General features: G+C 37.5%; 1 protein-coding gene across 2 annotated transcripts; it reads right to left on the reverse strand.

Annotated features, from left to right (window-relative positions):
- Positions 1–1855: 1855 nt before the first annotated feature.
- Positions 1856–22896, reverse strand: LOC104606324 (protein TRAUCO-like). Of its 2 annotated transcripts, XM_010271462.3 has the most exons (3): positions 21290–22770; positions 2446–2476; positions 1856–2294 (listed from the first exon to the last, which is right to left on the reverse strand). In XM_010271462.3, exons 1-2 carry the CDS (start codon positions 22338–22340, stop codon positions 2460–2462), a joined length of 1068 nt encoding a protein of 355 aa, XP_010269764.1. In that variant the 5' UTR covers positions 22341–22770; the 3' UTR covers positions 1856–2294; positions 2446–2459. The 2 variants fall into 2 exon arrangements, with proteins under 2 accessions (XP_010269764.1, XP_010269763.1); XM_010271461.3 differs by lacking the exon at positions 2446–2476 and having other exon boundaries at positions 21290–22896.
- Between the last annotated feature and the right edge of the window lie 3762 nt (positions 22897–26658).

A 26658-nucleotide genomic window follows, 5' to 3' on the forward strand; every position in this document is an offset into this window, starting at 1 on the left:
GGATCACACTTGATGCCAAGTTGGCAAGAGTCAAATTCCAGCCAGAGAAAGAGAGTTTTTCCTCCACTCTGCAAGTTTTTTAATAACTCTATCGTTTAATGATTTAAATAGGACTTTGGAGACCCTTCCATCAATAATTGGAGCTCCCAGGTATTTCTTACTTGTAATGTCTAGGAGAATTTTCAAAATCCTAGACATGATTTTTCGAGCCTAATTGGGATGTTTTTTGAAAAGCTAATAGCTGATTTAGCAAAATTTTGAGATTGACATGAGGCTAAGGCATAATTATCCATAATTTCCTTAGTTTTTAAGCATGCATTTATCGAAGTTTTTGCAAAGATAATTCATTCAATCATCAGCAAATTGCATAATAGGGATTGAGGGCCTTCCCTCGAGATCTTACACCCAATTAGTTTTTATCCACAATTTGCTTCTTTCTCAAGGCCACGAGATAAAGCTTCCGCACATAGAACAAATATATCTGGAGATAGGAAATCCCCTTGTCTAGTGCCTCTAACTAATAGCTTCAATAACTCTAGACAAAGAAACCACTGCCTATGGCCTATGAAAACCAATTTTGATTAAGAACTGTTTTCTCAAAGAAATCCCAATCCAATCAATTATAGACTTTTTTTACGTCAACTTTACAAGCCATTATCCACGAATTACCTCTTTTCCTTTTCATAGAATGCATCATCTTGTGAGTAATAAGAATATTATCAGTGATTTGTTTATTCGGAACAAAAGTACTTCGGTATGAGGATATAATCTCATCAAGAAATAGTTCGATTCTATTGATCGGAATTTTGGAAATGATCATGTAGATCACATTATAGAAGCTAATTGGTCTAAAATTATTCACTGTATTGTATTAGGATTTTTAGTTTTGGGGATGAAGGTAATGAAAGTTCTATTAAGCACTCTATTCATCTTCCCAAAGTGAAAAAAAAAGGCTTTGATGACATTGCCAACCGAATCCTCAATCACAATATCACATTCCAAATTTTTTTGAAAAGTAGGGCATTGAGGCCATCCGGGCCAAGGGCTTTCATGTCCTTTATTATAAAGAGAGTTCCATAGATTTCTTCATTAGTAATTTATCAAGTTATTTTATGATTAATTTCATCAGTCACACAGCGATGAATTTCACTAATGAAACTCTCAACGCCACTAACACTTTCTGATTTAAACCTTTCTTCAAACTTTCTACTAAAATGATCTTTGATATCCTTCATCTCTAAAATCCATTTACCCTCATCATCCTTTATTCTACAAATTTTATTCGTGTTTCTCCGAATAGAATTGTGTGAAAGACATGATTGTTTCCTTGATTTTTGAGCCCAATTAACCTCCTCCCTAGCTAGAATGTTGTCTAATAGTCTTTGGAGGGAAGCCTCATGCTTAACGAGGGTGGGATTATTGCGATTTTCACTCAATTTATATTGGATATCCTCTAAATTCCTCAATTTCAGCTTTTCTTTTCAAACATTGAAGTTCCAAGCATTTTTAACAACTTAAGAAAGGCTAGGTTCCAAACACCACATGGCCTCAAAATGAAAAGGTTTAGGCCGGATCGGGAAGAGTGTAAATACAAATGCAGATCATGGATTTGCATTGAACATGATCGTATTTACTCTCTTCCCAAATGGACCTAAGGGCTTCATCTCCACTCAATGGTGGACCCTTGGCCCTAGTAAAATATTAACAAAGGGTTTAAAGCAGCGCATTTACACCTGCATCCAAGCATCTAAAAACGATATGATGTCGAATAGACCACAACAGAAATTGGATTCCTGCAAAGTCATCAAATAAAGTAGAATATCATTACATTGTTAGCCTGTGCAAGCAAATCCTATGCTTCAGATGCAATGAGATCATGCTTCCAATTTCCGAAGAAAATTTCATCATTTTACAACAGTCTCATTCGTTCATTAATCATTAATCAACAATGATACAAGAGATTAATTGCATGGATTCAACACCACCTGCATTATTTGCTTGTGACAAGGCCAAGATACATTGGTTTTGTTAATTTTTTCTCTCACTGGACCCACCGTTTTCCACTTTACTGTCAAACCCATGATAAGGAACTTCAATCATGGGTTTAGGTATTGGACGGCCTTCAAAGTCCTGAGGAAAGAATTCGAAGTCAGGGCCGAAATTGAACTTTACCACACAATTGGGTTGGTTGGGGAGTGTATACATGGAAGCTGCAGGATAGTAGCGCCCCCCATGCAGATCCTTGAAAGCAACGCCTTGGCATACTCCATTCTTAAAGAAAGATATCTCACTTCCTGCACGGCATAAAAGTAGTGTAAAACACATCCAAGATAAGCCACTGAAAGTTGGATATAAGCTAAACGCATTCCCCACTAATGGGAGACATTCTGCAAAGACTTTCCCTTGGTGGAAGTGTAAAAGAAGCAACTTTCTCACAGTCAGTACCTCAGCAATATAGATCAGTAACAGCCTTCCTCTGCATATATTGAGAAGTTCATTTCATACAACTGCAGATTCGACCACAATAATATAATAATGGTATTATCTACAGTTTTTTAGTCATCCTAACCAAATTGCCCACACAACATAAAAGGGATGAATGTGAACTGTCCTAAACCAACTTCAACCATTAACAATAGCATTTTCCTAAACAAGGCTACACTACAGCAGCATGTACAAGGTAGTTCACCTGCGCCACCCACTGGTAAACAAGCAGCACTTTTAATATGTAAGAAGTCCTCAACCATAGAATATTGCAATGAACAGTGAGAAAAAAAAAGCAAAATGCGAAGTCCATGCACAATGTGGCATCCAAGTGTCATGTGTGGGTCCTCAATACATCAGTTGCTCCATCTCTTTGGTTAAACAGAAAAGTGAAATCAAAATTGTAGGCCAATGTATTATCTCAAGCCATGACAATGGAAATATTTGATGATATCACTGAAAGGACCACACAATAGAGAGAGACAGAAGAGGCTATTGAGAAGTTAATGTAAATAAAGCTTGGGTTCTCTTGGGAGCAACATCCAGATAATTCTACAGTAGAGTAAAAGGCAGTTAAGATGAGAGATCAGAAGATTGAAGAAAAAAGGATGCCGAGGGAAAAATAATATCGGATATGGAGAAGAAAAAAAATATCGATTCAAGCCGTTGGCAATGACAATGCTGAAGAAAGAGGGACAAAAGGATGCCAAGGGACAGGAGGAGGTGGAGGATGCAAATAGACTAGTTAGCCTTTTAATATAAATGGGACTGTGGTAAGATGGAATGCTATTGAAGGTGTATAAATGAGGGTGGTAGGATAAGGTGTACTATTTAGGTGTAAGCCTGATGTTTGCTCCTTTAGGATTGTTTAGATGTCTTAATCCTATATTTGAATTGTCTTCTTTGGGAAGTGTTTTCTTTTCATGACCAGAAACTGCAAACAAATTGTACTAAGATAAAATGAAGTCAGAAATACAGAACTACAAAGCCATTGATTCATTCAAAACCATCCAATGAGTACAATCAGGTTATATCTAGTTTGTATGGCAGTCATCATCGTCAGCTAAGCATTGTCCCAAGTACATGGGATTGGCTACATGATTCCCATTTCACCATTCTTGTCTGTTCAGTGCCATATCCATTGTTGAATTATGACTGCTTAATTAATTTCTTACTACTCCAACCAATGTCCTTTTCGGTCTGCCACTAGCTTTTCTAGCCCATTCATCTTGTAACAGGTATCTTCTTCCTACGGGTGCTGTAGTCTGTAGATGGAATTCTATGCCCGTGATTAAACCATCGGAGTCTACTTTCTCTCATTTTATCACCTACTGGGCTACTCCTAGGCTCATCCATCTCAGTATTTGCATTTCTAACATACTCATTTTATGAACATGTTTATTGACTGCCCAACACTCTGATCCATACAACATTACTGGCCCTACAACTGTTTTATAGATTTTTTTTAGATAAGCAACTGAATATGTATTAAAAGAAGGGTTTTTATAGGTCAGTCCACCCCTAGAAATCTAGAGCTCCACTCTAGGGGGTGGACTGAATCCTGACCGTGGATTGATGCCAAATCCACAGGCAGGATGCGATTTATAGGGGGGGCTACTAGTAGACTAGGAGGGGGCTGCAATTCAGATTTCTGAGGGGGATTATAGTCCAAAAATCCCTAATGCTATGTTTTGTTTGAAGGAAAAAGTAGGGAAAGGTAAGGAAACCTTTACAAACCTTGTATAGGTTTCCCTACCTTTCCCTTCCTTTCCCTACTTTTTCCTTCAAACCAAACACAGCCTAAAAGAAACTCCACCTACTCGAAAACAAACCAGCAGAGAACAAAACAGAGTACAAATGAGAGAAACACCCTACAACAACGAAGTTACAGATTACAGCCTGGACCTGAGCAGCCCCAGACGAAAAATTCTTTCCTTACCCTCCTCTTGCTAGAGAATCTGCCAACACATTTGCAGAACTAGGAACCCAATTGAATGAAGCATTCACCAAGATTCCAATTTCTACTACCCCCCCCAGTCGCCAACTGTTTTATAGATTTTCTTTTTTTTCTTTTTGAAAGGCAGCATAAAGTATGGATTTACTTTAATCCCAAATAAATGGCAAATTAAGGACCATCCAATCCTGGTAACCAGAACCTCCAAAGAGGAAATCTTTCCTTGAAACACCCTATTATTCCTCTCCCTTCACACCTGCCAGATTACTGTGAAAGGCAAAAGATTCCACAAAATTTTTCCTTTAAGCTGTGTTTGTTTAGGTGTAAACTCAGCTTTACACCAATGAAAAATGTGACCCCGATTCAGTGATCGATGGAAATTAGAACCGGGGTATTTTGGAATTTTTCTCTCATATCATTTGGTTGTTATGGTGTAAAATTTCAGCTCATTCTGCTCTGAAACTCTCTCTTCGATGCTCATAATAATTCGGTGAATTAAATATTAATATTTTGGCCTTACTTTCTTAGAAAGAAATGAAAAAGGGTGGTAGATGTGTAGAATCAATGTAGATGAGAGACATTGAAGCACCTTAAGGCTCGAGCTTGATTGCGTACACCATAACACGAAGCAAGCAATAATGGCGGAAAACGAAAATAGAAGGCTTCTCCAGTTCTCAAGCTCCAACACCAGAACCCACCACGGCATGGGCAGTGGAAGGCAGATGAAATCGGGAAGCATGGCTGGAGGAGCTAGGAGTGCAGCAGTGGTCGGTCTAGAAATCGGGAAATTTGCAACTGGTCTACATCGAAGAAAGGGTAGTAAGGGTGGTGCCTGAAGGGAGGAGAGGTTCATGCAGGTCATGAATCCTTGGTTCGGCACCTAAATAGTTTGAGGCTGATCATCAGCCAAGCTGACGGAATGTCTAGTTCGGCCTCAGCTATGATGTCCTCGAGGGTCAGCAATGGGATGCCTTCCGTGAGATCCTGAAGAGCGCAAATGGAGTCCATCTCAGTAACGATTACACAGGCATCGGCTTGCTTAACGGAAGCAGCACAACTCTTGTCGGCATCTCCATACCCGCAGATAACTGCTACCTTGCCAACAATCATCACGGAACAGAGAGGAGCACTGCAAAACAGCAAAGAGATCTTGGACAGAGGAGACATTGTAGGCCAGAGGAGCGAAGCTTGTTCTTTTGGTTGTTGGACGAAGAAGACATTGCAGGACAGAGGCGAACAAAGCTTGTTCTTCTTGTTGTTGGACAGGGGGATGTTGTAGGACAAAGAGGAGAAAAGCTTGTTCTTGCAAAGAGGAGACCGTTGGACAGAGAAGGGAAAGTTTACATCAATTTTATCGAAGTAAACTTTCCACTCATTTTCAATGAAATATTGATAAGAATGAAATTTTACATCGACGAGGTATATTAACACCTCTACCAAATGCATGCAAAACTGGACCGGGTGTAAAGTTTACCCCGGTTCGCATTTACACCTTAAACAAATGCAGCCTTAGTAGATAAGTCCCCCACTCTCCAAGATAGTAAATCTGACACTAATCAAGGACAGACCCATTACCTACAAAAAAGTTTAAGGAAATGACTCCAGACTAGAGAAGTGAAAGGGCAATGAATTATCAACAAACTCAAATGACTCCCCACATAAAATTTTCCTTTTAGTTTATGTGGCATTTGTCTATCACATAAAAATCTAGATGCGTGCCTCCATTTTGCCCATCCAGATCTAATTCTATTGTTGACATCCTTCTAATTTCTCCCATGTAATGAATTGTTCAACTAAGGTAATGGAAGATGTCACATCAAGTAACCTCATCTCCAATCCTAGGTGTACCTTGATTTGCACATTGCACTCCTATTATTGTTAAATTTACATTGCATATATTCTGTTTTAGTCCTACTTATTTTGAAACCTCTTGTTTCCAAGGTATTTGTACATGAACCTTATTTTGCATTTAATCCATCATTAGTTTGATCAATTAAAACTATGTCATCAGCAAACAACAAGCACCTCTGGTATGTTTAGTCAATTCATCTATGATGTTTTTCTATCAATAAATAATTGAATAACTTCATTAAAATTAAAAGAGAGAAGATACGACACAACCAGAAAAGGGAGAGATAAACTCTCTTGGCTCTCCCAAAGAAATAAAATCAAATTGCAACAAAGACCAAAATAAATGATCTCTTCCCACCCCTTGTTTAGCCAATGCATCAACAAAAGAGTTGGCATCTCTTTTAACCCATTGAAATCTAACTTCCATTCCAAGTGTCACCCACTTGAATATCCTTTTTCATTAACATAATTCCACCAGCCCACATCCTCCTTTTGCAATCAGCTTATCACTAACTTTGAGTCACCTTCAATAATAAATTTCGAACATTCAACTCTTGGGCCCCTATATGAGTCACAAACACCAATTGGACCAGAATAAAAGGCAAGAATTCTTCTTTCATCATTCCTGAAAACCCCTCCAATGCTTGAAGAACCGGAATTTCCTTCACTACTACCATCAAAATTCAGCTTAATGAAACCATCAGCCAATGGGGGCCAAAACCACCTTATAAAAGCAACATGAGGAACTAATTTTGCCACCATTCTTAAAATAAGGCCATAAAGAAGCCACCTGACCCTAGAGCTTTCGATTTTTCCATTGAGAAAACCTCCTCTCTAATCTCCTTAAGGATAAACACTCTTTCTAAATCCGTTGCAACAGTTTCTGGTACTCTATCCCAATCAAGGTTTGGAAGAGTCACGCTTCTCACTCCTGAATTCATAAAAATGCCTTTACAATAATCCACAAACAATTTATTGATTTATTTCTCCCTGGTTACCTCTTGACCGTTCACCTCAACCCTTGTAATTAGATTCTTCCGCTTGCCAACGAGTGAAAGAATTTTGTGTTTCCATCCTCCTCCATAATCCAAATGCACCTGGACTTTTGTCTCAATGAGATCTGTTCCTTCCTTAACACATCTTCTAACTCACACTTGAGCCTCCGACTTTCAACTCTATCATCTCTACTAATTTCTCTTAGCTCTTCTTTCTTGTCCAACTCTACAATCCTTGAGTAAACTCTCTCTTTGACTCCTCCACTTTACCAAATTGGCATTTATTCCAAACTTTTATTTTCTCCTTTAATCTCTTTTTTTCTTTGAAAAAAGGTTAACTTTATTCAAAAAAAGAGGTACATGAGGAGATGTACGCAGCAATTAGACACTCAGAAAGTTACATAGGCAGAAAACTATCACTAAATAAGTAATCCCTGTAAGCGCCAGATTTAGCTAGACTGTCAGCTTTAGAGTTTAGCTCCCTCAGAATCCAAACTACGTGAGCATTCAAGGAGGAGAGGATGTCTCTCGCTTCAGTCAGGTAGTGAGCTAAGGCCCAAGGCCCACTGTCAGGATTAGTAAGCCAATTAATGGTATTGGTTGAATCTCCTTTAATGGTAAGATTTAATAAACCCAGGTCTTTTGCAAATCCTAGTGCCGGTTAAAGCTGCCATGACTTCGGCCTTTGTTGAGGAGGCTATCCCAATCGGCCCACTAAAAGCCCAATCTCTTTAACCTTCTTGAGAAACCAACACCTCCCTTCAAGCCCCTACAACCCACCTCTTGCCACCAAGCTCTATCATCTCTACAAAGGTAGAGTCCTTCAACTACATATTTTCAAATCTAAAAGGTGAGGGACCTCCAAAATTGGATTCTCATGCTAGGCAAATTGAACAGTGACTTAAGTGGCTCTAGGTAAAAAGCTCTAGAAACTAGATTCTCCCACAATTCCTCCCAAGTCCCAATCCACCGAGAAAAACCTGTCCAGTTTGGAACATGGTGGATTCTTGAAAATTCATTCAAGTGAAATCAGCTTGTAATAAAGGAATTTCTTTCAGCTCAAATGTATCCACAAACTCATTAAACTTTCTCACACTTGTGGTGATTCTCTGGTTTGGATTATTTACTTGTGTCATCAAACGTAACACAATAAAATCTCCACCCAAACACCAAGATCCTTCCCACACTCCCCTAACTGCAGCCAGCTCTTCGCAATTGGACCATAAACATTTGTCAATGTCCATTCCTTGCCATCAATTTCTCTTTTGATTTTGATTGAAACAAAGAATTGTCCTATTAATTCCACACTCTCAATCTCCTCATTCTTTCAAATAGTCATGATGCCTCCTGAAGCTCCCCAGGCTGAGGCAAAGGCCCAACTCAGGCCCCTAACACTCCAAATACTCCTGATCCACCTCCTATCAATCCCTTGAAGTTTTGCCTCTTGTAGTAAAACCGCATCCGGCCTCTCCTTCCTAAGGGTTTACCTTATTAATCTTCTTTTCTTTGCACTCCCTAATCCTCTCACATTCCAACTTAAGATCTTCATGCTGAAACCAATCTTTAAACCCAAACTGCCCAACCCTATTAGGAACCTCCCACTCTTCTTTCTTTCCTCTTGCTCTCCTCCCCATCATAAACTAAATTGCTAAACAGCTTTTCCACCTCGCTCTTCTTCTTTCTTCCTTTTCCTTTGCCCTTTTCCTTCCTTGAATACACTTCACCCCTAAAGGCTTCTCTAGAGTGGATTTCTTCTTCTTTCTTTTTGAGTTCCCCTTGGGTTCTGATTGTTTCTCTCTGATTTCCTGATTTTTCAATTCAATTCCAGAGAAGGACTTGACACTCACTTTACTTCCTCTATCATTTGCCTCCCTCTCAGCTTCTACCAACAAGTTAGCCTTACTATCATGTCCACTAACCCCCAAATCTCCAATATCCCTTTCACCCCCAGGTGTAGTGGCAATCTAGTTTTCAGGATCCATAGGATTGTGAACAACGGCCAGATCTGCAAGAACAGGGGAAGACACACAAATGGCAATAGAATCAGCAATTATTGGAGTAGTAGAGGAACAAAAATCAGAGAAAGTACAAAGAGACTGGTGGGAAACTCCCTGTTCAACTCTATCGTAAGCTAAACCCTCATCAAGCACTAGCTTTTTCGGATCTCTCGGAGTTGAAGCCTGCTCTGCTTCAGGTTAGCATTGCCTTTGCACTTCTTTGCTATGCATTAGGTTGCATCTGAAGACCCCAATGTTATCATTCATCCTTTGGCTACTAATATGGTCGTCAGTTTTGTCACCCTTGATCACATTCATGAACACTTCACAGTCCATAGAGACCTCACCAGATCTGCAGTCCTTTAGCGGCATAGTACCTGACATAGAATGATCATCAAACAAAATCTCCGTACCCAGCTCATGCTCATCATTGCTCAATCTTTTGTTTGCTTGGTCAAATCAAGACTTCCAATACTGGAAGGTTGGTTGACTTCTTCATCACCTTCAAACTACAAATTCTCCCAGCCACTGTCTTCGTTAGAGTCCTCCCTAAGTTCTCAGTTGTATTTCGGGTTTGGTCTGTTAGGAATGGTGGAGTTTCCTTTAGATAAAGTTCTCCAAGTCAGCTTGTTGGATTTCTGAAACCCTGGACTCACCCTCTGGAGTAGCTTCCTCGATGGGAGCAAACTTATTTTGCGCCGCTGCTGGGGGGGATTTCACTAAACCGTAATGAACCAACCCCATGGTCCACAAAATTAATGCAAAGACTAGGTTCGACCTGACCCGACTCACACTGTTGAACGACCTATAGCACCCACTAATGCAGGATCTTTGTGATTCAGCACTATACCTGCAACCAACTTAGGTCTAGATGTGTCGCACAAACAAAGAACTAACAGAGAAGAGATGGAAATGAGATGAAAACCCTAGGCAATCACACCTAAGGGTGAGGGCAATTACACCCCCAACTTGGCAATCACACCAAAATCTGTAGAGAACTTTCTTTGTTCATTAGCAAAAACTGTCTTCAAAATGAGCCATACAAGCTTAATAAAAAGATCAAAGGAAGAAACTTGTCCCCCAAGTTAGCTTGCCCAACAAGCCACTTACAAAAAGGAGCTAAACTAGACTATACCTGCCCCAAACAATTACAAACATAAATCCAAACAAAGGGAAATTACTAGACAAAGACCTGTTCCCAAACATAACCCCCCTAAACATGGAAAATTACAAAAACACCTTGCTGTCCAGAAATGTAAGAAAACCAAATAAGTCCTGTCCAGCAGCTAACTCATCCACACAAAGAGCATCTTAAGGTGGATTCAAGACTCTAGGGTCTTCCAAAGTTGATCCACTGCTAACACAGCTCCCATGTGGGCCCCACGTCTTCATAATGATGCCAAATGAGCATAGGAGCAGCTTTGGTTCTCTTTTGATATGCCTTAAGTTTATCCCCATCACCCGCCACTATTAAATTTGCCACCTTCCCACCTAACTTGTTGGACACGGCTTATTGTCCAACAGGTAACAGCACCTCTGCATACGACTTTACAGCCATTTGATTCTGAAATTTGGAGATTCTCAGCTTCTCAACAAAAAGTAGTTTTCCGACTTCCTTTTCCTGAAGAAATGTTTGGGTTTCCTTCTTAGGAAGCCAATTTTCAAAATCCTTTGCTGCCCCTTCACCACATGGCTCCACTCTCTAGCCTTCCCTTTGCCACACAACACATCCAACCATCCACATCATCATTGCCGTCCTCCTTACCCCTTCCAAACAAGAGTGTCGCTTCGGCTCCTGACGCTTCTGAAATTTTGTACCACAGCCCATCTATAAGCACCTGTAGAGTCCTCAGAACCAATTCCAGCTTGACTTCAACCACTCTAAGCTCGGCTGCTCTCAGGTTTCTTAAGTCATACACCTCCAAAATCCCTCCCATAGTCAAAGCAACTTTGTGGAACATTGTTTCCTTCCAATGGTGAAAAGGAAGCCCACACAGCCTGACAGTGAAAGCTCCTTCACTTGGCAACAGTTCATTTGCTAGGGGACACCAGCGTTGAATCATCACCAAACCTTCACCAGTCTCAACGTTGAGCTTTCCAATTCCTCTCCCTCTACATCCAGTAAAGTCCTACCATCATCAAAAGGCCTTTATCACTGCCGATGAGTTTATTTTCAGAACCTCCAAGGCTTTTTCTAAGATTCTTTCCGATCAGGATTCAATTTTTCTGTTGTGGTTACATATTTCCTCTCCCACAATCCTTTGTCCTCCTCCAAATGGTTCCACAGAGGAGGACCAGATTGATTCTATTTGGTCTACCCCCAGACAACCTTTTTCCTCCACCGAGATTTTTTCTTTTGCAGCTATGGGCTCTGAAGACCTTTCCTCTATTTCCTTCATTTTCCGCTTCTTCTCCAAAGATTATTCTTTTGTCTTTGAGTTTTCACTGATAAGTTACAGCTCCACTGTTAAAGCCAAGTACTGTTGCAAAGCTTCTGCCGCCATCTTCCAACCCTTTCCGTTTTTTCATTCCAGAATGCAGATCAACCTCTTTTATCCAGGCCCAAAAAATTCACCAAGTGTCACAAAAGCACCTTTTCAATTTTCCAATAATTCTGCCCAGTAAATAGTGCTATCTTCTTCGGTTGAAACCTTCCGGTTTGCCTGTCTTTGCGAGTGTAAGACTCCCACTAGGAAGCCTTTTTGAACCACAAGGTTGCTTTACCTCTTAACAGGATTGTCGCCTTTGAAAATTCATTAATCTTCAGGACTGAGCCCCTGCTGGTTCTCATCTCCCCCAGAGCAAAAGACTTAGCTTAAACTCCGAACTTCTTCCTCCATCTGTTAGCACAAATGAAGAGCCTATCTTCCTCCATCTGATCACCATGACAAACTTTATTTTCCAAAGATTATACTCAAATATCCTGATCTTCTCATGAAAACAAAATGACCTATGAAGGACAGGAGATGAATTTTTCAACAAATGGCGCAACAGTTGCATCTTTTTTCTTGCCACTGGACATCCTGTTTTGAATGAAAAAGACCTACAGCTCTAAAAACCGCATTTTTCTCAAATGTCTTGAGTTCACATCCCCTCCTTTCTTCTTCCTCCACTCCAGCAAAATCAGAAAACCCTGTTCCAACTTGGACCCTATTCAATTGTAATCTGATTTGTAATCGAGGCTGCATCCTGTGCCATATATTTTTCTGGTTTGATAAATTAACAAATAACTTTACTTTTCATGATATCTAGTTCCTAACCACTATCATCCCCACTCTATAACATACTTCAAAAAGCCAAACTCCCCTCCAGCACTGTCATTAAAAGGGGTAACAGAAAAAGAGTCATCCTAATCTTTGTTCAACTGCTCAACTACCAAATAGAGTATTATCCTTCAAACCTTGTTCTTATCCCTTCCCCCCAAATTTCTTACAAGGACCAGCCCACAAAGCCCTCCTCTTAAAAAAAGGGGAAAATAAAATCAAAAAAAAAAAAAACTTTGGAATATTAACAAATCTCTGATTCTTCTGCCCTTTGGTTGTCTCTCAATGCAGATATTTTTGTCCATTCACATGAGCCTTCAAGAAACGAATCCTAAAAACTGAAACTATCAAGCTTAAAATAAACCCTTCAACGTTGTTCCTTCTACAACCCAAATCAACCCATGCTTGGATGCTTGGCTTACTATTTTGATAGGATTAACTTACTAAGCTACTATAATTCAAAATGGCAAGTAAATGATATATGTAATGAAGACAAGATTAGCTAGAAGACTAAAAGGGAGACAAAGAGAAAGATACCTATTTAAGTCTCTTAATCGTCTCTTATTTGATTTATACAATTGCTTGCAATGGTTTATTGAGCCTTAAATGTGCAATTACACTTATTCTAACAATTCCTTGAACATTTATTAACTAATTCCATGTTTCTAGAAAACTTCCCTGATTCTTTAGATACTTCAAATATCTTAGCAAAATATGCCCAAAATTTCCCCACCTCTGCATGGTGAATCATAGAGACTGAAATTTTAAACCAAGATAATAACAAACTGACTAGCATAACACAACTTTAGTAAGATGAGGTGTTTCCCGTAACAGTGTCTTATAAGGTTTGTTGCATCCACTACAATGACATCTGTCAATGAACTTCTCCAGAAAGGTGTCTTCTAACCATAGTTGTCAAGGTGTCGCCTAGGCGACTAGGCACCCTGCCCAAATGCCTTGACTTATAGCAAGTAGGCGCCCTTTTAGGCAACTAAGCGCCAGCCTAGGTGACAAAAATGAGAAGGCAGATGCCTTATATAATATCATTTATATTGTTGAATCTTAATAATATATGTGTTAATACATTTTATTATATACCATATATATCATTTATACTTTGCTTTAATGTTTTACTATTGAAATTTAAAATATCGAAGGGTTTCGAGGAGAGAAAAAGAAAGAAAGAATAAAAGTATAAAGAGGTTCCTTTTTTTTCTATTCACTCTCTCTCTCTAATTAAATAAAAGGATTTTGAGGAGAGGAAAAGAAAGAAAGAAAGAAAAAAAAAAAGAAAGAAAAAGAAAGAAAGAAAGAATAGAAGTATAAAGAGGTTCTTATTTTCACAGACCACTAGTTGGTGAAGTGAAAGGATACTATGAAGAGGCTATTTAGGACAGTTTCTAGTTCAGAAGAAAACCCTGAAGAATGTAGTACTAGTTCTTCCTTCACAAAGTTTTTATCAATAAAAAATAAGGAAGAAATAAACTATAGTAATATAGAAAAATCCTAACAAAACTGGACTATCCCCAAGATTGCACCCTCGGAAATCTATAAGAGAGGAATGTTTAGTCTAAAAATAAATCTTAATGTTAGAATTGTTGAAAGGACTATTGCGTTAGGAAACGAATCATAAAGCTTTCCTCTTATAAATAGAAGAGTAATAGAAACCTATAAAAAGAAAGTTGATTGTCATTTTATACACTTTGGCTTAATACAGATAGCTATAAAACCATTAACCAGATTAGGACTTCAAATGGCTGCTCCAGCTTGTTTAACAGATTCTAGACATAATAAATTTAGTGATTCCTTATTAGGAGTCATAGAAGGAAGCCTTCATCAAGGACCCATCTATTTTAATACCCTCCCTAATTTTTCGGTGTCACTAACGAACCCAGGGATATATGAAGCCTTAACCCTTAGGCTGTAGACCCAAGGTTTCGATATGAAACCAGGGTCAAAAAACGTAGCATTAGGCTATAGGGTGTACTTTAAGACTATGAATACTATTTGTCCTAATACAAGGATAACCGAAACAAGAAAAATGACTACCTTGTTCCAGACCAACGCTAGGAATAATGTTACCATTCCTAGGAAAATCACCTGGAAAGATGTGAAGTTGCCAGATAGTTGGTCAATAGCTAAAGCTGAACCTCCCAGACCCATGGAGTTCATTGAATTAGCTTCAATATTCAGTAAACAAGATGGATTTGTAGAGCTAAAGTTTAGAAGAGCCTCGATATCTTCGAGGCTCTCGTATTCTGAACCTATGGAGGTGAGATCTATTCGAGAAGGTCTATTGATCTGTCAGAACCAGCACGTCCTCCTCTCAGCATCATTTATGCCACGTATGAAACACCAACAATAGACACCCCACCTTCGGATTATCATACAGCTCCAAAAGGGAATCAGTCAGTGAAATCTCATGAGCCTACAGAGGCAGATTTCGAAATTAATATCTTGGAACTAGAAGAAGAATTCCAAATGGACAAAGACCTTATTAGGTTAGATTTTAACTCAACCAATAAAGAAAAGATGGTTCTTTGAAATTTTTCTAAAAATGAGAGAGATCGCAACAGAGAATTATGGTACAATGACATGATATAATCAAAAGAAAATATTCCGTTTTGGGATTGGTTCTCAAAACAAAAGCAATTTAAAAATATAAAACCCCCTATAGAAGAATTGGAAACAGTTATTCCAGGACATGTTACGGATCTCTAAAACTTTCTAGAGCATGTTACGGATCTCCGAAACAGTTATTTCAGGACATTGTTCTCAAATTATAGAGCAAAATAATTATACAAATATATGTCTTAACGTGTTAGTCAAACAAACTAATAGAAGAGAAACCCTCTTAAGTTCCTTAGAGGTTTCTAAACCTAGAACAATAAGCAAAAGGGAAAAGCCCATGGCAATAATGTCAAGTTTCCCAAAAGACATGAAAATACAAAAAACTCCTCTAGATTTATGAAAGGTAAGTTATAAGGAGCTACCTACGGGACTAATTTCCTCCTCAAAATGGGAGAAAGGAGAAACATCTAAACCTTCTAAAAGTGAGAAGGCAGAAGAGGCCTCAGATTCATACTCAATAAATCAACTGAGTGAAGAATCTGATGAAGAAAAATGATCAATAAAAGAATTAGAAAACTCATTAGAGCTAAATAAGCTCTCTTATCAAAGTAAGAAGCATTAGTATCCTAGGCAGACCCCCGTAGACCTATTATTTAAAGAATCAACTAATCCTCAAGTTGGCTATAACTGGAATACTTTTTATGAGTGGAATTTGGATGGAAAATCTGAATACCAGATTCATGAAATGATACATCACATGACAATGTATGCTAGTGCTAGCAAATTGACTGGGAATGAGGAAAAAGTAATTGCCACAATTATTACCGAATCCTTTACAGGACAATTAAAGAGATGGTGGACTCACTACTTGACTGAAGCAGAAAAATATTTTATTTTGAATGCAGTCAAGAGAGACGAAGACAGAGAAGTGGTCTAAGTCCAGGCCAACCCATATAGGATGCAGTCATGACTCTAATTTTGAATATCCTTAGTCATTTTATAGGAGAGTCAAATAATATGGCCAAAAGATTAAGTGAACAATTAATAAACCTTACTAGAAGGAACAATTTATCTCTGGCCTTCCTCCAGTATTTGCTGAAAAGGTTAGAAATCACCTTCCAAACATAGGAGGCGGTAGAATGCTAAATCCTCATTATACCTATGGATATCTGGTCCAAGTTAGACTAGATTTATGTAATGATTTACGCCTAAAAAGGCAAATTAAGAAAGAGAGAACTAACTCTAAAAGAGAGTTAGGAGATTTTTGTTACCAGTTTGGAATGGCCCCTGAGCCATCCCGTTCTAAACTGGTATACAAAAAGAAAAAATCAAAATTTTATAAAAGGAAAGAAGAGAAGAAAAACAAGAAACCAAATTTCTCTAAAAGAAAAGAAATCAAAAGCCCCACTTGTTTCAAGTGTGGTAAAAAAGGACATTACGCTAATAAGTGTTTTAAAAATACAAAAAATATTAATGAATTAGGAGAATCTAAAGAAGAAAATATATCTGAAAGAGAATCTTCAACCTCTTCAGGAGAATGTTGTGCCAATGGAATATGTACTTGTAAAAATGAGACAAGTACAGATGAAGAAGAATCAGGGGAAATCAATGTATTAACCCTGGATGAAGAACACCTCTTAGAGATTCTGAATGAAATTCCTTAGAAGGAATCAAAGAAAAAGCATCTGCTTATGGCCCTCCAAAACAAAGAAAAAGAAAATAAAGAAAAATCTAAAAGGCCATTCAAAGTGAAAAATACAATCTCATATGGTAAGGTTATGAGAAGAGCTCAAGCAGGAACCTCTAAGCCCCCTTCTCTGAATGACCTTAGACAAGAGGTTAATGAGCTCAAAAAAGAAATCAAAACCCTAAAAGCCAGGGTTAACCAGTTTGAAGCTAAAAAATTCTAGACGGGACAATCTGAATAATCCTCAGAATTAGAACCCGCCAAATTTATTGAAGATGAGGAAGAGTTCATATACTCTATTAAGTCAAGTACCAAAAATGGTATTCAAAAATCACCATTAGAATAAAAGATTTCAATTTCTCAGTTATCGCTTAATTGACTAAGGAGTTGATATAAATTGTATCAGAGAAGGAATTGTACCTTCTAAATACTTTGAGAAAACCTCTCAGCAGATAAACGCTACTAACGGAAGGAAATTAGGGATAAAATACAAAATCCCCGTTGCCCACATTTGCAACCAAGGAACTTGCTTAAAATCTACTTTCCTTATGGTAAAGGATTGAAAGCAAGAAGTAATCTTGGGTACACCCTTCCTACTATCAATCTTACCCTATCAAATAGACTTGACGGGGATTACCATCACTATAGGTGAAATATAAGTCACTTATAAATTTTGTCAAAAACCAAAATTATCCACAAGAAACACCCTAAAAGAAAGTCTAAAGGGTAAAGTCAAATTTATCTCCGAACTGCAAACAGAGATAAAAGAAAAGCAACTCATTAAGTTGCCAAATGAGCGAAAGACCCAGCTGGAAAATTTCCAGACAAAAATAGAAAAGGAGATATGCGTTGAAACCCCTAGCGCATTCTGGCACAGGAAAAGGCACATGGTTAATCTTCCATATGAAGAAGGAAAAAGCACATGGTTAATCTTCCATAAGCACTAAAACCCCTAGGACAAAAACCCCTAGCGCATTCTGTTCAAGGATTTCTTTTTTGTTCACTTTTACAGTTCACTTTTGGTATTAGAGCTTTCCTCTGGATTTTGAACCTGAGGCCTCTTCTGCCTTCTCACTTTTAGAAGGATTAGATGTTTCTCCTTTCTCCCATTTTGAGGAGGAAATTAGTCTCCTAGGTAGCTCCTTATAACTTACCTTTCATAAATCTAGAGGAGTTTTTTGTATTTTCATGTCTTCTGGGAAACTTGACATTACTGCCATGGGCTTTTCCCTTTTGCTTATTGTTCTAGGTTTAGAAACCTCTAAGGAACTTAAGAGGGTTTCTATTCTATTAGTTTGTTTGACTAACACGTTAAGACATATATTTGTATAATTATTTTGCTCTATAATTTGAGAACAATGTCCTGGAATAACTGTTTCCAATTCTTCTATAGGGGGTTTTATATTTTTAAATTGCTTTTGTTTTGAGAACCAATCCCAAAACGGAATATTTTCTTTTGATTATATCATGTCATCGTACCATAGTTCTCTGTTGCGATCTCTCTCATTTTTAGAGAAATTTTAAAGAACCATCTTTTCTTTATTGGTTGAGTTAAAATCTAACCTAATAAAGTCTTTGTCCATCTGGAATTCTTCTTCTAGTTCCAAGATATTAATTTCGAAATCTGCCTCTGTAGGCTCATAAGATTTCACTGACTGATTCCCTTTTGAAGTTGTATGATAATCCGAAGGTGGGGTGTCTATTGTTGGTGTTTCATACGTGGCATAAATGATGCTGAGAGGAGGACGTGCTGGTTCTGACAGATCAATAGACCTTCTCAAATAAGAAGATCTCACCTCCATAGGTTCAGAATACGAGGGCCTCGAAGAAATTGAGGCTCTTCTAAACTTTAGCTCTACAAATCCATCTTGTTTACTGAATATTGAAGCTAATTCAATGAACTCCATGGGTCTGGGAGGTTCAGCTTTAGCTATTGACCAACTATCTGGCAACTTCACATCTTTCCAAGTGATTTGCCTAGGAATGGTAACATTATTCCTAGCGTTGGTCTGGAACAAGGTAGTCATTTTTCTTGTTTCGGTTATCCTTGTATTAGGACAAATAGTATTCATAGTCTTAAAGTACACCCTATAGCCTAATGCTACGTTTTCTGACCCTGGTTTCATATCGAAACCTTGGGTCTACAGCCTAAGGGTTAAGGCTTCATATATCCCTGGGTTCGTTAGTGACACCGAAAAATTAGGGAGGGTATTAAAATAGATGGGTCCTTGATGAAGGCTTCCTTCTATGACTCCTAATAAGGAATTACTAAATTTATTATGTCTAGAATCTGTTAAACAAGCTGGAGCAGCCATTTGAAGTCCTAATCTGGTTAATGGTTTTATAGCTATCTGTATTAAGCCAAAGTGTATAAAATGACAATCAACTTTCTTTTTATAGGTTTCTATTACTCTTCTATCTATAAGAGGAAAGCTTTATGATTCGTTTCCTAACGCAATAGTCCTTTCAACAATTCTAACATTAAGATTTGTTTTTAGACTAAACATTCCTCTCTTATAGATTTCCGAGGGTGCAATCTTGGGGATAGTCCAGTTTTGTTAGGATTTTTCTATATTACTATAGTTTATTTCTTCCCTATTTTTTATTGATAAAGACTTTGTGAAGGAAGAACTAGTACTACATTCTTCAGGGTTTTCTTCTGAACTAGAAACTGTCCTAAATAGCCTCTTCATAGTATCCTTTCACTTCACCAGCTAGTGGTCAGTCAACTTACACAGCCTTGGTGAAGCAAGTTTTTCCGTTACGAAAAGAAAGAATAGAAATATAAAGAGGTTCTTTTTTCCTACTCTCTTTCTCTCTCCCTCTCTCTCTCTCTCTCTCTATAATTAAAAAAAAAAACAGAAATTTCGTCCCTATTTTTCTGTTTTAGTTTACATCTTGAATATTCATCATATAAAGTTAATAACCTTCTTTAGTTGCTAGTTGATATGAAATTGCTCCATTAAGTACTTATTATAGTAGTATTATTTTCGAAAATAATGAAATTAATATATGTAAGATTTTTTTCTTTTAGATGTGATCATTTGTCACATTTTTAGAGGAAATTTAATGTTCTTAATAAAAAGAGTGCTATTTTTTAAAATTAGTATACATGCTGAATGGTACATAAAATTAGGAAACTAACCAAATGTTAGTTCTGTATATTATAAAATTCTTATTGCCTAGGTGATTAGGCGCACTAATGTCGCCTAAATGCCTTGATAACTATGCTTCTGACATGGTTTAAAAGGCAACAATTTTTCCTATCATGAAGTCATCCAAAATATGGAAATAGAAGGGGCAAAGAAGAAAAGGAAAAATGGCAATACAAGGTTTTAAATTTCATTGAAATTTTGACATCTTGGTTTGGACCTTTCGGTTTTGTATACCACCAAAATGAAACATATATAAAGTTTTAGAATTCTAAATGTAATGGGAAATATTTAAGGGTCCGTTTGGTTAGTAGTCAGAATTGGAATGGTCCATTCCGATAGTCTGTTTGGTTCGGACAGGAATGGGAATGGAAAATGAAATCAGTAGGAATGGGATTTTATTCCCAAGGGAGGGGCAGGGAATGGCCATTCCCTCAAATGGGGGAATGCCATTCCAGCAGGAATGGGAATGGGATTCCAATTCCATCCAACCAAACAGTAGGAATTGGAATAGCCCATTCTGATTCCGATTCCAGACCCCTATTCCCACGAACCAAACAGGGTCTAAAGAGAGACAGTAAAGGAGACAATATAGGAACTGACCAGATTTAGAAGAAAGAAAAGAAAAAATATGAAGCAAAAGAAAGAGTATACAGACAAATTTTTCCTGATGCAATAGAATGTCTTATTGTGTTTCATCCAGTCATCTAGTCATCTAGAATCCTGAAATGCCAGTGAAATTTCAAGAAAATTTTCATATTGGAGGAGATTGAAACCCACCCGAAAACTGAAATTTAAAACCTGGATTGACTAGAACAATCATTTATTGATGTCCAAGAATACTTTGACGCATACAAATGGACCAAAACATTTATTCTCTCCAAACAAGAGAATTCTAAGTCTATACTTAGAAGAACATAAATGATCCACTAAGCTCATCACTGAAATAGAATTTTCTAAAGGACATAACAGGCCACATCATAGAACAAAAATAGTAGATAACAGTTTAAAAGAAACCTAAGAGCAATAACATTATAGAAGAAGGTATATATTATCTTATACACACCCGGTACTACTTTGATGAGAACAATCATTTATTGCTGTCCAAGAATACTTTCACATACAAATGGACCGAAACATTTATTCTCTCCAAACAAGAGAATTCTAAGTCTATACTTAGAAGAACATAAATGATCCACTAAGCTCATCACTGAAATAGAATATTCTAAAGTACATAACAGGCCACATCATAGAACAAAAATAGTAGATAACAGTTTAAAAGAAACCTAAGAGCAATAACATTATAGAAGAAGGCATATATTATCTTATACACACCTGGTACTACTTTGGGGGGATCTTCCTTCCCATCAAGAGAATATTGATACCTTTGCCCCTTATACCAAACCAATTGTGGAGGTTTTGGTGCATAAAGACTACCCTCTGGCAGATTAATGTAGCATCCAATAACATCACCTTCAGAATACCCTTCTTCTCCATACTTGTTCCTCAAGGCCTTATGTATCTTACTTCCATCAATATCCCTATAACCAAAACCATTCCCATCATAACCCACAGGTGCCTGCAAATCCCCCTTCTCTGTCGACCATCCAAGCCTGGTGTGCCCTGTTTCACCAAGCTTTGCCACCTTAATTTCGAAATACCAAGCTCCCTCCACAACCCCTCTAGTTGTCCTAACCATCCGGTATCCTTTTGAACTCCCTGCTGACAACCTATCGTCGCTCAGCTCAACTTTCTCTGCCTTGTAGACCTTGGAAAGACAAATTTTCATCTCAGGAGTGTCATCGGTCTTGTCGGGGAACCGGGGAATCGGTGCTATTAGAACAGTGTCTTCGGCAGTAACATTGGCATTGGATTTGCTCTTCTTTTTCCACTTTCGAGATGTTGATTTCGTCCAAACGTTGTTGTTTTTCTTCTTTGGCTTCTTCACCGCTGCCGTTGTTGCAGCTGCCGTTGGCTGAGCTTCTGGCGTTGCTTCCGGCGCCACTTGTTCCGGCGGCATTGTTTCAGGAGATTGAAAATTTAAGGAAGAGAGAGACTTTTGTTTCTTCGTTGGAGGATCCTCGTCTTCGTCGGAAGCTGTAGTGGGTTTTAGTGATTCTCGTTCTTCTTCTTCTTGGGGCTGTGGTGGCTGGGGTTCTTCTTCGTCGTTGTCATCATCGGAGATTTCGTCTTCAGAGAGCTCGTCTGAGTTATCTTGGTCTTCTTTTATGTGGTTTTCCTGGTTGTTTTCAGGAGGTATGGTGGTGGCAGAGACAGTGGGGTCAGCGGTGGCGGGGGTCATTTGGTCTTGATTGATGAGGCCGTTGTTGCTCCAATCATCGTCTTCGTCATCTTCGTCTCTGTAAGTGGCTCTTAAGCTTTCCATAATGGAGAGAAATGGAGAAACACTGAAAGATTGGCGAGGGTTTTGTTAGGGTTTGTTATCCAACTTTTCATTTAGGTTATGGCTCCTGCCTCTTCTACTCCTAGCCCCAGAGCATAGGAGAAATGCCAGAAAGACGATACCAAAAGAGAGAGAGAATTCAATGCGTACAGTGGGCTGGAGATTAGTCTAGAACCAGGAGAGAAATTCAATGTGCTGTGGTCGATAAGAGTTGGGATCTCCTGCCAACAAAAAACGTTCTAACCCCTTATCAACCTCATCTAACATCGCACATCTCACCATGAAACTGGGATCCACCATAAACCAGAAAGACGATACCAAAAAGAGAGAGAGAGAATTCAATGCGTACAGTGGGCTGGAAATTAGTCTAGAACCAGGAGAGAAATTCAATGTACTGTGGTCGATAAGAGTTGGGATCTCCTACAAAAAAACGTTCTAACCCCTTATCAACCTCATCTAACATCGCACATCTCACCATAAAACTGGAATCCACCGTAAACAAGACGATACCAAAAAGAGAGAATTCAATGCGTACAGTGGGCTGGAGATTAGTCTAGAACCAGGAGAGAAATTCAATGTGCAGTAGTCGATAAGAGTTGGGATCTCCTACCAACAAAAAAACGTTCTAACCCCTTATCAACCTCATCTAACATCGCACATCTCACCATAAAACTGGGATCCACCATAAAAATGAGACCCGAGATATGCGGTGTCGGATTATGTTGGTAGAGCGTTGGAACGTGATCAGTTGGTGGAGAATCGAACTCGTCGGAGGTCGATAAATCTCAAAATGGTGTTAAGTCTGTACGGTGCAATTTGGCGCGGGGCCATAGCCGATTGAACTACCATTTCAGGCGTTTTTTCTGAACAGAGGAGAGAAAATGGATCCATCATTTATTTATCACCAAAATGGAGTTGTATGAATTTTTTCCATGGTGTTCATCTAAGTTCAAGTATTATGTTTTGTTATGTCTAGTTTGTTCTAGTAAAATTTAAGTTGCGAACAATTTCTTATTTTTTAGATAAATTTATATTATATTTTATTTTTATTAGTTTATTATTTTTTTTGTATTATTAAGTAAAATTATAAAAAATCACTTATAACAATTCTATAAACCACTTTTGTATTTTGACCCTAATAAAAGACTCTCTTATAGTTTTGAGGAAAATGTGCAAATAGCTCATTTCCCATGGCTCTTTGGTGATAAAGACATTAAAGTTATAAAAATACCCTCATCATTGGTAATGCATTGTCATACATTATTTAAAGTTTCAATTTTACCCTCCACTAATTTATTTTGCTAGACAACTTTCAAAAATAATTATACTTACTTTTATTAAACAAATGTGCAAAGGCTGAAGTGAAGTAAATTAATGTATTACATCAACATTTTTTATTCGGAATGCCCACTAAAGGACAGTATTTGCACTCTTTTCAAAATAATAGGGAGGTTTTCGTTAAGGTCAAAACAGTAGGGAGTTTCATAGGATTGTTGGAAAATCCAAGGAGGTTTTTATAATTTTCCTTATTTTTCAATAAAACTTAATTAAACTATATTTAAAACTAATATTTTTTATTATTTTTTAAACTAGTAAAATTTGAATTATTTAAGTATATTATGTTTTTGTTAAATTTAAATTCCTTATGAAGTTTAATCAACTATATAAATTTTTATTTTTAGTGGAACTTAAGTTGGTTTTAAATTAATAAATGTTAATTATAAAACTAATAATTGTTAGATAATTTTGTATTAGTTTTATATTAACTTTAAATTGATATTCATTTTTAATTTATCGTATTCCTTTTATTAATTAAATTCTTTTTATTATATTAATAAAAATATTTTTATCAATAACAATAATTAATAATTATTTTTTATTTTTATTTTATTTAAGTAACTTACTAAATAATTTTTATTGTTTTCAAATGGAATACAAATGGATTGTAATTTTAAATGGAGGTAGATTATTTAGTGCAATAATATATCCTTGAATATTTCAATTTCAATATAGTTAATCTTTACTGATAATTAAAGTTTACTAGAGATGAGAGAAAATTAGTGCCATGAATTATTGAAGAAAATAGTTAATGGCATAATTAATGATGGGAGATTATTAAAAGAGTTAATGGGAAAGAGGAGAGAGAGAGAGAGAGAGAGTTGTGGTGTTTTAATGAGGAGTGCTAAAACTCTTAAAGGTGATTGGTCACTTGAGTTATTTTGTCCAATTTTAAAATTGGAAATTTCAAAAAAAAAAAAAACAGAAAAAATGATAGGTGCCTTTGAGTTGAAAGGAAACCATGAAAGAGATAAGTGGCTTTGAGAATAAACCATAGAGTAGAAAAGTGCCAACTTGGCACATTGCATTTTAATATATAGATATAGATGGCCACATACCAATAACTCCATATGCCCTTTAACAATCTTTGTCTTTTTTAATTTTTTTGTTTATTACACCACCTTCTGAATTGGAAGGATTTGCTCCTTGTAGAGCGCTCCTCACACTAACCTTACAACCACATCTCACCATGTACTGAGAACATCTCAATCCCACCTACCTTCTGACCCCTTCAACTTGTAATAAATAACATTTTCTAGAATTGATTTATTTTGTGGGCCATCTATACTATGGCGGGCTATGCCGTGTTGGCATACAGGCCTTGACGGGTCATGCCTACTTGGCCCAAAATCCCTCGAAAAGGAAGCTTAACATAGTTGAGTCACGTTGGGCTCTGCCAACCAATGAATGGCCTAGCCCACTTCACAGTTCTACTTCTTTCTATGGGTAATGCCAAAGGTTTTTTACATACACATGACCAAACCATTTTATAGTTTGTTTTTTCTCATTTTATCATGGACTGGAGCTATTCCCAAGTTCCTCCAAATGACTTTGCTATAACTCAATCCTTTCTAATTTTTCCATTCATCTATCTAATCATATGCATTTCTATCACACTCATTTTTTTGACATATGATTTATTAACCACCCAACACTTTGTTTGCTCAATTTATCATCAATGCACAAATTAATAATCCAACCAACCTGTGTTCCACATTCCTCATTCGACCTCAATGTCTACAAAGGGATTGATCTCTCTCTCTCTAGCATTTTTGTACATGTTCCTTATCCTGCTCCAAATCACTTTCATTGCACCAGTCCACCTTAACCATGATGCTCCCATAACCATCTAGCCATAAGGTAAGCAATGTGAGGTCCACCACTTTGCCTCCTGCAATCACAGTCAACCACCCTTCCCTTTTTTGTTTTTTTTTTTTTCTTTTTACTAATATTCCTAGGTCTTCATTTCTGACACATTTATTTTCCTGCACATGGATGGAGAAGTCTCTAAAAAGCCAATGCTTGAAATGGAAAGAAGTGATTCCTTCTGTAGACACCTTGCACGCAAAGATGGACTTAGCAAAAAGTCACTGCTCAAGGGTAAAGAAGCGATTTCTTATGAATACACGATACATGCAAAGACAAAGTTAGCAAAACAATTTTCACATGCAGTCATTATATCCTTGGATCAACAAATTTTGTCCTTTGAGCCGGTCGAGGAAGTTGTGCATGTCATCGACCTCATATTCAAAGGGAAAATATTCCCTTTAGCAACAAGTCATTGAAAAAGTCCTTGAATCCTATGTAAAGGAGTTATGGAGCTTTAACTCATTTGTCTCACTTTAATTCATTGACAACATGAACATTGAATTTGTTTTTGAAAAATGACCAAACAAAGATATCGCATTGGAAGGAGGTCTGTGGTTCTATTGGTCCAACTGGATACTTTTGGAGGATTGGTCAAATTCATCTATAGGAGTCCTAGATAAAGTTTGGATACAAAGGGGGAAATCGATTTTTGGATTTTAAGAGGAAGAAAGTCAATGGGATTCACAATCCTATTGACCAAGAAATCCATGTTCTTTTCTTAGACTTATGTAGGGACCAAGGAAAGATTATTTTCCTGAGATATCCATCTCCGAGGTGGGTAAATAAATTTCCCACCTGGGGAAGTTGCCAACACTTGGATGAGACAAAAATGCCCCTTTTGATAATGGAACTTTTATGGCTAAAATGGTCATTATTTTATTTACATGGGAAATAAAAGAACATAGTGCATTTACTCAAGTAACTTACCAAAAAGTGAATGGGGCCAAAGAGTATGGCTCCAAATTCACATAATGCCACACAATATGATTGAGGATTATCGTGTTTGCTTCTTAGCTAACTATGCATGCCAATTCTTGCCTACATAGGAGAAAGTTTGTACTAGCCATCTCACTCAAGGGTAATATGTTCGAAA

This window comes from Nelumbo nucifera, chromosome 2 (assembly GCF_055504915.1).
Source record: "Nelumbo nucifera cultivar China Antique chromosome 2, China Antique-T2T, whole genome shotgun sequence".
Lineage (NCBI taxonomy): Eukaryota > Viridiplantae > Streptophyta > Magnoliopsida > Proteales > Nelumbonaceae > Nelumbo > Nelumbo nucifera.

What these genes read in the sequence shown, in the direction of transcription:
- LOC104606324 (XM_010271461.3), bottom strand. Translation starts at nt 22,340, where the DNA reads ATGGAAAGCTTAAGAGCCACTTACAGAGACGAAGATGACGAAGACGAT. An exon ending in TCCCCCCAAAGTAGTACCAG is followed by an intron (nt 2,295 to 21,289) that starts GTGTGTATAAGA and finishes TATGCCGTGCAG; the next exon opens with GAAGTGAGATATCTTTCTTT.